The 15,706-nt window shown below is 35.7% G+C and overlaps 1 protein-coding gene across 2 annotated transcripts; it reads left to right on the top strand.

Annotated features, from left to right (window-relative positions):
• The first annotated feature begins 1,312 nt into the window (after positions 1 to 1,312).
• Positions 1,313 to 11,681, top strand: LOC108751427 (stress-activated protein kinase JNK). Of its 2 annotated transcripts, XM_018491626.1 has the most exons (9): positions 1,599 to 1,666; positions 6,580 to 6,825; positions 7,472 to 7,601; positions 8,741 to 8,938; positions 9,421 to 9,555; positions 9,643 to 9,772; positions 10,346 to 10,504; positions 10,662 to 10,786; positions 11,529 to 11,681. In XM_018491626.1, exons 2-9 carry the CDS (start codon positions 6,689 to 6,691, stop codon positions 11,679 to 11,681), a joined length of 1,167 nt encoding a protein of 388 aa, XP_018347128.1. In that variant the 5' UTR covers positions 1,599 to 1,666; positions 6,580 to 6,688. The 2 variants fall into 2 exon arrangements, with proteins under 2 accessions (XP_018347129.1, XP_018347128.1); XM_018491627.1 differs by lacking the exon at positions 6,580 to 6,825 and having other exon boundaries at positions 1,313 to 1,666.
• Positions 11,682 to 15,706: the final 4,025 nt, after the last annotated feature.

The following is a 15,706-nucleotide window of genomic DNA, read 5'->3' as shown; positions in this document are numbered from 1 at the left end:
TTCTCATCTAATCCAACTATATGATAATTCGATTTGAATTGGAGTTCTACTTTCCTGTCAGAGTAACTCTCTTTAGTGATGGAAAGTGTAACGAACTCATTTTTTATCTTTAACTTTTGTATTTCCTTGACGTTAATTTACGCTTGTTTATTGTACGCATAAATCAATTACGCACAGTTCTGCGTAAATGACGTTAATTAAGCTTGCACAAGTGATATAATTTCGATTGTTTATGTTGCAAATATCGCGTCATATTGCGTCGCGTGCACTTTGTCGCGTCCTTGAGAGAAATTATAATTTATAATAAGATTGTGAAATTCTCACGTGAAATGTCACACTTTTAGATCTCATTTTTCTTTTTTTTTTTTTCCTTTTTGAATTTCTTGATAACAAAATGCTGTTCTACTGTCGCCAAAGTACTATGAATAAATCAAAATAATACAGCTGCACTGAGAAAAAAGTTTGTGGTACTTGTGACTATATTTAAATATGACTATGATTATTATTATGTTTATTATTTCCGTAATGTTAGTAATAATAATAATTATATGTATATGTATAGTTCTATCAACAAATATATATAATGTAATAAATACATACAGAGTGTCTCATTTTAAAGTCCAACCCCAAATTACCTTGAATAATTGCTTGAAGGTTATCTTCATACAATTATTCAAGATCAAACTAATGACACCATCTTATATCCTCCTCAAAGCCATACAACTTTTGTCTGAAACATTTTTTTTAAGTTGTTAAAAAATAAAACAGTTATTTAGGATGGAATATTAAAATGGGACACCTTGTATAATTGACACTGACAACGACTATAAATAATTGTCATTATTATTATTATATAAATGTTATTAAAATAAAATAGTTATTAATATAAAATAATTATATAATTATTATAATTTATCTACTTATTACGTTTATTTTATATGTAGTTATTTTTGGACCAATCATATTTTATATTATTATCTCATAAATGACTAGCAATAATAATCATAATTATGGTAATATATAATTAAATAGTAATATAAAATCACAGATGCTAGAAACACACACACACACACAATACACTTTTTTTCGGTCTATCTATTTTGGTTTATCGTGAATTATTATCATTTGAGGATTTGTACCATATACTTTTTAACTGCGACAAAATATAATAAATAATATCAATTTTAATTGTCAGTTATCACAACGGATTTATACGAACTTTCGCCCTGATCCTTTTCTTGTTGCAGACAATTCTGGGGCACGTAGAGACTCATCGGGCAGAGACGCGATCTGCCGCAGGAGCGGTCTGACGTGGCACTTGCAGGTGCAGCGCAGCCCAGTGGAGGTACCCGTCAGCATTGTCAGTGCTACTATTCCGTGGGTGCCCTGAAAATCTCACGTCCAAAGTGGCTAAGAGCGTAAGTCCCCGTCGTGCGCACCAGGAGTGCTCCAGCGGGGTGGACGGTGTGCAGGTGCAGGCGGCGGCGCAGGTGCAGCAGCAGCAGGAGAGACGAACACCGAGGCGCATGCCTTACCTGGGGCCTGACATGACAACCCGGCTATCCGCCATGTTCTACACGGTCGAGGTCGGGGACACCAAGTTCACCATCCTGAAACGCTATCAAAATCTCAAGCCTATCGGATCGGGCGCGCAGGGGATAGTCTGGTGAGTGGTTCGATAGTTACTGTATTATATTTCGCAGTTTTTTTTTTTTTTTTTTTTTTTTTTAGAATTATTAGTCTATTAGAATTAAGGGGAGACACATACGAGTATCGAGAATCGACGAATCTTCCTTAGAAATTCCAGCAAAGTCGCAGTGAAATTCCATACGATTCTAATGATTTTACGAAAATAAAAATTAATATATAAAATATTATAATTCGAGAGAACTCGAAAAGCCTACTGATCCAGTTTCAATATTCAATATCCAATATCGAATACGCAGCCACATGAAAAATTTTATCTATTGCACGCGATGTTTATAACGTTTTGCTGTGATATGCCCCAGTGATATATCCGTTTCCTGGATAAAATAACGTCATCTACTTTCTCTCAAGCTGCGTATGCAATCGATAACAATGATGATATCTATCACACGTAAAAGTTTCGAGGTGGATTTGAAGCCGAGCGTACGTCGTATTGTTATGTCGACATATATCAAAGGGGGAAAGAGGGTTAACTACGATTTTTCTTATTCGCGCTCGGGGACCAACTGAGATCAACGGTAAAGGAAATGGGAGACACCGTTTGCCAGAGGAACGGGGGAGGGGTAGAGTAAATCGGGGAATTCGATTCAGAATGAGAGGAGATGTCAGGATTTCGCAAGAGTATGCGAGTTTTCGGCGACGGAGAGCAACGACGACGAGACGTACAACGCCCCTTCCTTGTAAGCCGACGGCGTAATGTTGGAAAAATCGTCCTCGTTGACAGTTTCACGGCGTTCCTCGTCGTCGTTCTTGCCGTCGATATCCGATTTTCAGACGAGACGAATTAAATCGATGGCGCTCTTTTTCTTGTAAATATCCGGGCACTGAATAGATGCCGTCATCTGGAAGATATTTAGGGCGGTATTTACGTCGCAACAATCCATAATAGATAAAGATATTGGAGTGAAGATTTAATAAGAAATAAATAGATAGAGAAAGAGGTAATACACCAACAGAAAGGAAATTGTGACTAAGGATTTGAAATCAAAATTTACAAATTTTAATTAAAACTTAACTAAAATTATTATAAAGTAATATAGAATGTCCTGTTTTCTTTTTATTTTAATACTGTTTTATTTTATATATATTCCATTTGTTAAATAATACGAATTAACTCATAAAACATTGAATTTAATTATGATTTGTCTCTTGTGATATCATTGTGAACGTTTACTGTAATTACGATCATCTTTTAACGTTTCAGCAAAATTAGAATTTGAAATTACAAAATCAGAATGTTCTCTGCATTTTATAATTTATTTTCTTTTACAAACTTAAGACAAATTTAAGTTTTGAGTTTCTCAAGTTTTCGTTAAAGTAGGAAGAGGACTTAATGATAGGTTATTATACCTTTTAATTTGTTCTTCCAGTAGATCTGATAATTTCGCAAGTACCATTGTATCCACTTTTCTCTCTTCCTCCGATTATTAAAGACGTTCTCCGAAAAAATACATTTTTTTTTAAATTTTTCTGAAACTTCACAGAAAAAAACTTATTTTAGTGTCATCAATATATGCGCTTTAAAACACAATACTCGGAGCGGGATTAAAAATCGAGATATTCCACTTTAAAGTTGAAATGTTTAAAATATATATACATATATACGTATACATTCACTGTAAAAAGTTTTTCTTAACAATGTTTTGAAACAATGAGACATAAAACTTGATATCACAAGAAATAATACAAAGTTTGTCTGAATCGACTTCCGATATTTGTTTTTAAGAAATCATTGAGCAAAGCAAGTAGCAAAGTAAGTAAAAAACGCTATTTTTTCGACAGTAGCGAAGGCGGCAGGCATTTTATATTGTATAAAAAAAACTTGTATAAACACATTATGGGATATCTTATACTGTATAAAAGTGAAATAAATTTTTATAAAAATTTTTATACTGGTGAACACTAATGTGATCATTAGGTTGAGCACAACTGCAGTCGGACAACGGCCTTAACGATCTAGCATTAGTGTGATGGTCGGTTTATGTCCCGAACTCATAGATTGTTGAAATTCATAGCAAACATTATCGATCGAATAAGCGATGGTCTATCACGATGATCGTTCCTTGGATCGTTTTTCTCGGTGCCTCGTACGTGTCTCTCCTTTCTAACGTTCGATAGGAACTAAAATACTGCATTATCCGAGAAAGCGCAATCTCGAACAATACATGGTAGTCGTAGCATGCAGGTAAGTCGAACGAATGGACGAACGAAGGGAATGCGGATATCGGTTTTCGATAAAAATTCTGCCGTGGCGTAGTCCATTACGGGAAATATGCGAGACACCTTTTCGTTTTGTCACGCCCCTCGAGAAGCGAGCTGCTCTCGAAAAGGACGGCTGATTTCGTGTGCACGGAAGGTAGGTCAGGATGCAAAAGGAAATCGGATAACGACGGCCGGATATTATCCACGGAGGAATCTGTGACCTACACATTAATTCTAGCGTTATCAGGAATACCGAAGGATAATTTTTGCTAATATTAAAATATTTTATTATCCTATAAAAATAAAAAAATATTTTAATCAGGCGTTATCCTTTTAATTTCAATATAATATTGTAAAATGTTGATGTCTAAGAAAATGTTGTAGTGAAGCTCTCATGAAAGTAACCATAAAAATTCACAGTTACGAAAAGTATCTTGATATTGCTACGATCGAGATGATGATAAAATGCCACTGAAAAGTATTTCGAGTTAGTAGCATTTCTTGGAAATAAAATATATTCCGAAAATTCGACATATCGAGAGAAATGCGTATTCCGAAATGAATTCAAATAAAGCGAAGGAAATGGTTTACATGTGGAAATTCATTAATTCCTTATATGGTCTACTAAAGTGCATCGGTAAGAATTTACGAAAATATCAATATATATATTTTAAGACTTTCAATAATCATTAAAATAATTAAATTTAAATACAACGTAAAACGTTTTGAAGAATTCGGTAAATCAAATCTAAATTTTGGTTTCTATTTTGAAATTACTTTTCTTGTTAATTTCTTTAAAAATGTAGGTCAAACTAATGTTATATCGACCTGTTTGTTTTGAACTGTACCTTTTTTATTATTATGCTTTTAAGAAAAGATCATCTTAAATTTATAGTGTTGCACTTTTTATAGAAACTTTATTTTTGTAGAAGCGTGAGAACTTGTACGTAAACTTGTAAAAAATTCAGATATATAGTATGTCCGCAGTTTTGAAGTCACAGAATTTCTCGGAGGGAGAAGGTTAATGATTTCTTGAAATCTGTGCGAATATACCCGGTGGCTTTTATCATTATTCTAAAGTTGTAAGGCACACAGAAGTGTTTGAATAGGAGCGAGAGAGAGTTCTGAGCTCGTTTGATCGCGTTTAACCGACCGTCGAATGTGATTTTATGAGGAAACGATCTCGGAGACCAACACGATATTTTGAAAGGTAGGACGAAGGTAATGTTCTGTCGTGAAGAACCATCCCTATACTTACGATTATACGATGAAAGATCCGCATGCCTTTCACGTGCTTTCTAGCAGTATATTTTTGGTACCGCTCGTTATTTTTCCAGTTTGGTCTGACTGATAATTAAATCGCGTCCGTTTAACGAGCCACAACTGCGAAGTATTTTTAAGTCATAAAATCGAAGTCTTTTATGATGTAATTTGACACCTGAAGTAAAAAAATCATTGAAAAAATTAATAAGTTGATTAACTAATTTAATATTTAATGATTTAAAAGTTTAAAAATTAAAATTAATAGTTTTATAGAATTATAAAATTATAGTTTCTTATAAGAAACATAATAACGTACTTGTGGCTTGATAAACTATTTATTTTAATCTTTTTTTATGCACATTTCATTTTTTATTTCATTTTTATAAAACTTTTATATATACACATGTATCTATATATTTTCTGAATTATATATCTATAAAATATAATTTAAAATAATAGCTATATAGTGCAGAATTTTTCAACTGTATCACACAGCAACCCTATTAACAATTTTAATTTGATTTTTATATTCTTTTATTTTGCCGATTTTGCTTATCCTTATTGCATGGTTTTTGGATCCATCCTTTCTCGCACCATTGATTTATTCGCGATTTACATTGGCGCAAAATATGTTGTACACTGAAAAAAAAAGACGCCTTATATTGTACGGATGGTTCCGATAATCAAGCACGAATTCTCGCGACGCTGTTCTTGAAGGAAAATCGAGAGAGAAAAAGAGAAGGAGAGAGAGGTCTTTGAAGGATTGCCAGGTGGAACGACGGGCTTAACTCGAGCTCGTTCCAACAGTTATACATCATGCTCGTTTGTCCTTTGAGAATGCTGTCGGTGACGTTGTTGTGGCGGTCGACGGAGAAAAATTATGTTTCGCGAAACACGACACGTTTTGCAACGCAAGGCGCAAAATATAATTTAATATCTTTCAGCAAGTTCCTACATGCTCGCGATAAACAATAAAATTAAATTCGTCATCTGTTGCCATAGGTGTATTTTAATTAAATTCTTGGGCAATTTCTTTCGCGATGTAAATGGATTTGAAACACTAATAAGTTTTTAATATCAATTAAGAAAGATATTTTCAAAATAGGAGTTATAATACAATTGATATAAATATTTGTATAAACCTCAATTGTTTAACGTTTAATTAATTAAACGTTTAATTAATAATGATGTTAATTATTGTGCGGATTGTTCTTTTCTTATTTAATAAATTGTGATATTAACAAAATAAAGTGAGTTCCATCGTCAACTCGTAACTTGCGCCATTTAATCATTGAAAACGTATTTTCGCTAGTGTTGTCGAAACCTGACGACGATAAATTTTCTCCGTTGTCGCGATCAGCTTGATCGTTTTCGTTTCCTGTAGTCCTTGTGTCGTTGGTTTGGTAGCTAAAGCCGTGATATACACTACCTAAGTTAAGGCACGAGAGCCGCCACGAGAGCTAGAGAGAGAAATAGGGGGAGAAAGAGAAAATTAAAGAACATTTAAAAAGAGGTAATGGCGACGAACGCGACGGAATCGAGCAACATTCGGAGCGGCTATCGTCGTCACATTTTCGGCGACACCGAGCTTTGCATACCCGAGAGATACGTCGACGTCGTTCCGCGTGGCGTCGGCGCTCAGGGTATCGTATGGTGAGTAAAATCCACGACTTATACAGATTATATACGCTGCGAGTGTATCTATTTTTCTGTCTGCTCCACTTTCTGTCTTCCTACCTTATAGTATTTTATTTTGTATCAAAGAGCTTATATCACGTCCAACTGATAACATATTAAATTCGCTGCAGCTGTCGCTGAAAATTTGGCGCACATTTCTTTGACCTTTTCTTGCGGAATAGTTTCTCCACATCATTTTAGTAGCTATTTTTCGCTTAATTTCATTTTTTTAAATTAAACTTCTGTGAGTTCATTATTTTATACATTAACACGAGAAATTTTTCTCGATAAAACGCGTGCTCTGTTTTTATTCGAATAGGTTTTTTTTTTCTTTTTATTAAAACAATTGTTTTTATGAAATCGTTATTTAAATTAATAATAATTATTTTATTAAATTGAAAATATCTTATCGAAAAATCTCATTAAATTGTGCCACACGGACGTGATATAGGCACGCTTATCACAACTGGAAATTAAGTAAATGTAGATGAAAATTTTTAACTAACAGAATATTTCGCTTTCAATTATTTATTTTAGTTTGATGCATTTAGTTTGACGAAATCGCGCGTTCAAGCGTGTTTGATCGAACGATCTTGAATGTTTCCCTCCATCTTTGTTGCAGCGCGGCGTATGATACCGTCACTGCGCAAAATGTGGCGATCAAGAAGCTATCCAGACCTTTTCAAAACGTGACACATGCGAAGAGGGCCTACAGAGAGTTCAAGCTCATGAAGTTGGTCAATCACAAAAACGTAAGTTCTTTAATTTTATTCCGTTGCGACCATTCTTTGTGCGTGACACGAATGACGTGAATATATATTTTGGGAACGCACATTGTAAATATCATAATAATTTTTTTTTAAACAATTATAATTCTAAATTGGACCAATGAGAGTAAATCTAATTAAGTAAGAGAAATCCTATTATCGGTCGAAGATCTTAGTGCTTAAATATTACGGTGTGAATTTATATTACATATTCAATTCTATAAATTTAACCGCACGCCAAAAGTCTTTTTCAGTCTTGTAACGCAATCATGAACAAAACTATGAAGTAGTAATTTCATTTATTAAATTAACAAGCAATTCAATAATATTAGTGCTAACAAATATCTTAGAAGAATATCAATAATTTGATGTTAACAAGAACTCTTAAAAACTGCGAATAATTTATTGCGAAAAATATTACTTAATTTTTTTAAATTGCTATAAAATGTAAGTATCTCATTTAAACCTTACCGTTGAGTCAAACACGTGTACAGTACGTGTCTTGATATGTAACATTATTTCGTGAGAATTGTAGTTGCGCTTTGTACTGTATTGTTATACAAATGAATGTAAAACTCTTTGTCATTCCTCCCAATTAAATTAGATAGAAATGCATGGAAGAAAGCTACACAGAGCTAAATGAGAAAATGTTACAACGACGAATAACAGTATATCGCCAGTAGTTTCTAGCCATTATCTCGACACAATCGTAATTTATCCTTGTCATCAAATAATTTCTGACAGAATAGTTGTTAACAGAATTATAAATTGAGGGATTATGATAAGAATTAAAATTAAAGTATATTTGTACAATAAGTGTTTATCTTAATCGGGTTAATAGTTTTCAATTTCCTGCAATTTATTTCAATCCCGTTTTTAATTCTGTTTAAGAGAATCGAGGTGTTGAATTGCGTTGAAATAACAATGTAAATAGGTTCACGTAATTTCGAGAGAGAGAGAGAGAGAGAGAGAGAGAGAGAGAGAGAGATAAGTTTAAGATCTGAATAATTTAAGTCAGAGAAAGAAGTCAAAAAAAGAATGAATTTTATTCACCATATCTAAACATTGTCTAAGGATTTCGAAAACAAAATCGATTCGTCGATTTACGATTTGTCGTCTTGCAGATAATCGGTCTCCTGAACGCGTTCACGCCGCAACGGTCGCTGGATGAGTTTCAAGACGTGTATCTGGTGATGGAGCTCATGGACGCTAATCTATGCCAAGTGATCCAGATGGATCTGGACCACGAGCGTATGTCGTATCTCCTCTACCAGATGCTGTGCGGCATCAAGCACTTGCACTCCGCCGGCATTATCCACAGGGTAGGTGACGTTAGCTATTCACGCGTTGCGCCCCGATGAAAATTGCATAACGGGCAGAGCCATTTAATCTACCGTAACGAGATTCATTAACGACGACCATTCCTGCATACCGTAGTCCCGCGGTTGCTGTTGTCCCGCCGCGGAAAGAAATAACTGCCGCCGTTCCGATTAATTTCCCGGTGCACCGCACGTTATAATAGAATAGCTAAACCGGCGTCGCGCTTTCATTAAAAATGAGAACGCGGCGCAACGATTGCGGAATTGTCTACGTAATTAACGCGCTAGAAATTAAAATTCATATAGCTGGAAATAGCTGGAACAGCGTTGACTCGTGACTGACTCGCCACTTTGCGATTATTATTAATCGCTCGCATGGCATCTTCTTACGATATTAAGTATTGGTATTCTACGACGTTTTAATTATTTTTTCTTTCACGATTCTTCAGATAAATCTCTAAAATTTGACTTTGTTCCTCGCATAGGATCTAAAGCCAAGCAATATTGTCGTAAAATCTGACTGTACGCTAAAGATTCTCGACTTTGGCTTGGCGAGGACCGCCGGTACCACATTTATGATGACGCCCTACGTCGTCACACGATATTATCGGGCGCCGGAGGTGAGTTAGATTCTCTCGTAATTTTTCGCACAATTTGTTTCTGATTAGTTCGATCCGTTTCACTCATTCGTTTTTTTTTCTTGCTAGGTGATTCTGGGCATGGGCTACAAAGAGAATGTGGACATCTGGTCGGTGGGGTGCATCATGGGCGAGATGATACGCGGTGGCGTATTATTTCCGGGCACGGATCACATTGACCAGTGGAACAAGATAATCGGTAAGACCGAATTTTCCATAATGATAACAATAATTATTATAATATTAGCTGATACACTGATAATAATCCGCGCGCAATGTTTATAAAATAAAATTCTGTAAAATGTGCAGAATAGAATTAAAGGGATGCAAAATAAAATTCCATGATGTTGCTATGTTATAATCCATTCTGAAAATGTGTCATCGAGAAATCAACTAAAACATAGATGATAAATGATTTTATTAGAATTTATAAAATTATTTGCATTAACATTCAACAATATTTGTACATCATTATTTAATATTTTTTATTGTGTAATCGTAATTATTTAATTAATTATGACATTTTTTATCTCATGAATAATTAACGCGTATACCAGATTCATGATCTTTTTTTCAATGTAAGCAGATAATCATCATCACTTTTTCATAAGCAGATATATAATCTTCTAATAATTTTTATTGTCAAGATAATCATGATATAATCTTACAGTACTCTTCTTAATATTGATTTTTTTTGTTAAATAAGGGATAATGATAATTATCTCGTAGATTCCCTGCCACTGTATCATAAAATAGTTACTCTTATCTGTAGAACAACTTGGTACACCGGCGCAGGAATTCATGCAACGACTGCAGCCGACCGTCAGAAATTACGTAGAGAACAGGCCACGATATCCAGGCTATCCCTTTGAAAGGCTATTTCCGGATGTCCTATTCCCCTCGGACTCCTCAGAACACAATAGATTAAAAGGTGAGTAGGTCAGCAAGTCGACGCCCTGTACCGCGAGATTGATCGCGAGACGCAAATGTTCTGGCGCGCGGACATCGAGATTATCCGCATTCTCGTCATCGCCTTGCCTTTGGCTCTTCCTGGCTTTTCCTTTCATGGTTTTTACTTCCTTTTCTAGCGAGCCAAGCTAGGGATCTATTATCGCGCATGCTCGTGATCGACCCGGAGCGACGCATTTCCGTGGACGAGGCGTTGCTGCACAATTACATAAACGTCTGGTACGACGAGGGGGAAGTCAATGCTGTAAGTAGGCTCTATCGATTGATCGCGTGAATAGATGGTCCTTTTCAATCGTACTGTCTTCTCCGAAAATCAGGAAAAACAGGATTTACTCAGGAGTCATTGATTTAATTTGAGAAATTGCATTACAATTTTTTTATATCTAAAAAAAGTATACATAAAAAGAACGATTTTACTGAAAAATTACTTCAAAAATTAGCTAAATACAGGTCCAAAAATAATTTTGTTTTCCATCAAAATGCATAAGAATCTTAAGCCTAATGAGCAATGTTACAAAAAGTTTTACAAGTAATTTTTTAAAAATAATACACAAATGACGATTTTGTTGAAATAAAAATTTAATTACATACAGATCGGGAAATAATTTTGTTGGACTATCAAAATAATTAATAGGACAAATGTTATGTAATTAATTGTAGATTGTTAATTGTAGATTGCTCAGTGTCAAACTGAAATTAGTTCTAGCAATCTACAATTACATGATATTTAATTATTGTAATTAAATTTTTATGTATTTCAACAAAACCATCATTTGTATTATTTAAAAAAAATCATAATTATAAAAATTAAATTCTAGTAAATGTGAAAACGTATCGCTGTAAACAATTATCCTTTATGTGATGAAGAAATTTTTTTTTAACAAGATATACTTCTTCGTTTTTATTAAAATAAATACTCATAAAATTGATCGTTAATATTTCGTTTGTGTAATAATTTATGAGAAATTCTGAAATTTATTTTGTAGCCTGCACCAGGTCCATATGATCATAGCGTGGACGAGAGGGAACACACGGTGGATCAGTGGAAGGAGCTGATCTATCAGGAGGTGATGGAATACGAAACAAGCCACAATCCCGCGGCGGTTGCTCAGTCGTCAGAAAGCGCTGGGAGTCGGTAGATACCGCAGAGCAGCAGCCCATCCACGGTTCCCTTCTCGTCGAGGAAGCATCCGAATAGTCTTACCTACCGCCTGGACATCGCCGGAGCGTCGTAGCGAGAGAGGGAGGGGAAACTGGAGAAAGAAAGGGATAAAAAAAATGAAGAAAAGAAAGAAGCTAAATCCGCGAATCTATCTTCCTCTCTTTCGGGAAGGCAAGAAACGTAAACGAAAAAATATGGAAAGGGAAGAAAGATACTCTATCGAGTGTCATAGGGGGACAAATTGTAGTCTTTTGGCAGCACATGTGATCAAGTGACGAAACTAGTCTCGAAGATGATCAATTAATAATTCCTCCGTTCGATCTTCTCTCTCTTGGAACGATCTAGATGATCTGAGTAAACACTCCTGCAGGAGCGGTATATATGGCACTTTGACATGTGCCACTGAACACTCAAGACATCTTCGTCGCTTTCTTTGTGCTTTACCAAAGCAATGGAGGTCAGTAAGGATCGCGGGAGAATTCCAGGATCGGAGGATAAGTTTACGGAGAAGAGAACTAGAGAGAAAGCGATGGATGAAGGAGAAATTATCGTGTCACGCGTTGTCGTCTCCTCAACTACTGCCAGTCTGGTTGTTGGATGAGCTTCTTCTCTCTTCCCCTCAGTTTATTCATTTCCTTGATCAACACGAAATCTCTGAACACCTCCTCCGGGAATCCTTAAATCGTTGCTTCGATCCACGATACGATATTTCTATCTCGATTCGCGGCTACTTGACTTTTCTTTTGGTACAAGTTTATTCGCTGTACAATCTGAAAGCGTCGTTTCATACTTGTAATCATGGACGATATTTGACGTGCATTTCATAGCAATAAAGTCGACGCGAAAGAGAAACGATATAGAAATATCATATTTCTGTGATGATCGTTTTAAGATTATACAAGTCGGAAACTGGATGTGATCGTTCCTTTCACTTCCGGAGGATTAAGTGATCGATCGCCCGTTACAACTTCCGAAAAGATCGGTCGAGCACGTTTATCTTTTGCGCGCGAACAACACATATAATATATATATATATATATATATTTTTCTTATCATTGTTAAGCACATATGGGAACACACGATTCTGAATGTAACTTTTTAACGCGACCATCCACGCTCTTTCAGAGTATGGGGCACAAAGATATCAGAGTAAGAAGATAAGGGAAAATTTACCACAGAGCTTATAACCGCTCGATCTTCGTCTCGCGGGTGTAGCGGGCGATCACCAGGACGAGGCTATCTTTAGAATTTTGTTTCATTAAGTCGCTGGATGTGTCGCGAGGGATATATAAGTTAGATATATTTGTTAATATTTAATTCATGTGGCTCCGTACGACATATGCATGCCGCGCAATTCAATGAAGCGTGTGAGGCGCAGAAAAAAAAAAAATAGAAGAAATGACGCGCTACACGTCGGGTCTCGAAACCATTCGTATCGCGAAAGGAAAGAGACGCGATCGATGGGATATAGGATTTTTTGTACATAATAATTGATTATTGTGAATTTAGTGCTGTGTGCGAACGAGAATGTCCGCACAATCTCGCGCGGTACTGATTTTTTTCGTAAGCGTGTACCTTTCGTTCGGATACTTCGCATCTCCGCTCTGTGTGCTTTCGTCTCGGTCGTTATCAGTGCCAGTAGATACGCGATTCATGATACTTCATATTAGTAGTCTCGTAGTCGTAAGAACAATTGGCGAACGCTAATTAATTTTAATGAGTTGATAAGAAGAGAAAGAAAGAGGATGAAGTAGTGCAATGCCACAACGATCGATCTCTGCGTAATAACGTCAGGGACACTGCGGTCCCACGATTACCGATTATACCTTTAGTACCCGAGTAGTAGTGCGATAAACGATACTACTCCCTTCTCGTGCAATCTCGCGTACAACGTGTCGCGCGATGAACTCACGGTGCTTAGTATTTTACAATCGACGAAATAACTGAGAGAATTCGATATTAAATCGACGCAATAATCGGTGGAATAAAACTACAATCGATCGCGCATAGAAAGCGGCGAAAAGGGACGGTTTTCGCTTAGTTTATTTTGCGAAGATATGGATCTTTGTCGAACGGTTATTAATTTTTTTATTATTATTATTTTTTTTAATAGATCGTGTGATTTGTATTATTATATAGGGGAATATGACATAAAGGAGGAAATACTTCTTGAATATCGTGAAACGATATGTAATGGACGAGGATGAATTGGGTTGGGAGAGCCGATAATGCTGATGATGCTGATGATGATGATGATAATGATGGTAACTATATAAAACAATTGTATTTATTACGTGAATCGACGAGGAGAACCTACAAATAAATAGCGACTCGATGAATGATGATGAAGAATAATTGTATAATGTAAACGTTAAATTTTTATTTTCCACGACGATAGTTATGTGAATATATTGCTACAGTCCGATCCAAATATAATCAAGCTTTTGTAACACTAATTATAATAAAAAGTCTAATGATGATACTGCTAATTACACGTAATTGTATCGCACACACATGGTTAAAATTATGAAATATGAGCTACAAATAAGCGGTCTCGATTCTGCGTGTGTACGGAAGCGGAGAGTAGTGCGCCAAAAATCTTTACAAATTCAGCTAGTCGTCGCGCTGCAGATCCGCGACGAATATATCTTTTCATCAACGTATTTCTTTTACATATTAAAACTGTATACTTGTTCCATTACATACGTATGTATTATGAACGAGCTTCTTTATTACGAAATTAAGAAGAAAAATTAGAACATTTTGGCATCCTTTCGCCACGCTATTTTTTACCCTACGCGCCTAATTCATCAAAAGCGTATATCTATTGTATTTTGCAATGACACTTCACCGAAAGTAATGCGATTAAAATGAACTAAGATTAAAATGAACGCAACAATCTTTTCGGCGTTCTAGGTGTTAATCCCGTAAAAAATAAGTTAATTAAAAGAATTATTCTATGTAATTATATGTTTCTTCGATCTTCGTAATTGAAGACTGAATACAAGAAGTATCTCTAATTAGACAATAAATTCAAAATTTTTGGGTTGTCTGTTAAAGACGATTTTTCAGGAAGAAATTATATTTGTCTAATATCTTAAACGACATATTTCTGAATAATAACTGTTTTTTTCCTAGAGCAATTTCCTGGAATGATAATTTACATCTGTCTGAAATTTGCCAATTTCTCATCTTTTTCTAAAGTGGCATTTTTGATGTTTAGCTATACCTTCTCCGCCCTGCCACTTTGCAAATTCGTCGCGCACGTCATCCCGAGAATGAATGCGTGACGCATAAGAGATATATTTTACGGCCCTCGCCATCACCACGCATGTTAAGTAAAGTCAATTATATTTAATCAGCGGACGATACTTAGCAGTTAAAAAAAAGCGTACCCAGATTATATTTCTTGGGCATTTAGCACCTGCACACAGGGTAACTTCTGCGGCCCTTCGTGCGTGTCACAGGGTGACTCTCGTCGAACTTAAGCGAAAAAAAAAAAAAAACAAGAAAGGAAAAAATGCAAGAAAAAAATCCAGAAAAAAGTTGTAGCTGTTCCGAAAGGCGGAGACGAGGCGCGGTTGAGGGTGAGAATGTGAGATGAGAGAAAGGGAGAGAGAACGCGCGCGAGAGAGAGAGAGAGAGAGAGAGAGAGAGAGAGAGAGAGAAAGAGATACAACTATTTTTCCATTTTACAAGTTGCAAAAAGCCTTTTTCTTCGCACAGTAAGCGCGCTGAAGGAAAACTCGGTGAACTATGTGATTCCTGATGAAATTTCGTCCAGCTCCTTCTTGTGAGCCAGCACAATCTTTTAAATCACTTTCGAGGATCGCTAAATCACTTGCGACGTTTCTTTCCCGTCTGCGATACGAGAAAGATAAAGAAAAAAAGAGAAAGAGAGGGAGAAAAAAAACTAAGAATTTTGTAATATTCGCTATGATAATCTCTCCCCGCGATATTTGTACCACAAGACAGAATTTCTAAAGATTTTTGGATATACGC

This window comes from Trachymyrmex septentrionalis, unplaced genomic scaffold, assembly GCF_001594115.1.
Source record: "Trachymyrmex septentrionalis isolate Tsep2-gDNA-1 unplaced genomic scaffold, Tsep1.0 scaffold44, whole genome shotgun sequence".
In the NCBI taxonomy this organism is placed as follows: domain Eukaryota; kingdom Metazoa; phylum Arthropoda; class Insecta; order Hymenoptera; family Formicidae; genus Trachymyrmex; species Trachymyrmex septentrionalis.
The sequence above is the reverse complement of the archived record's forward strand: the minus strand, read 5'-3'. Positions and strand labels throughout refer to the sequence as shown.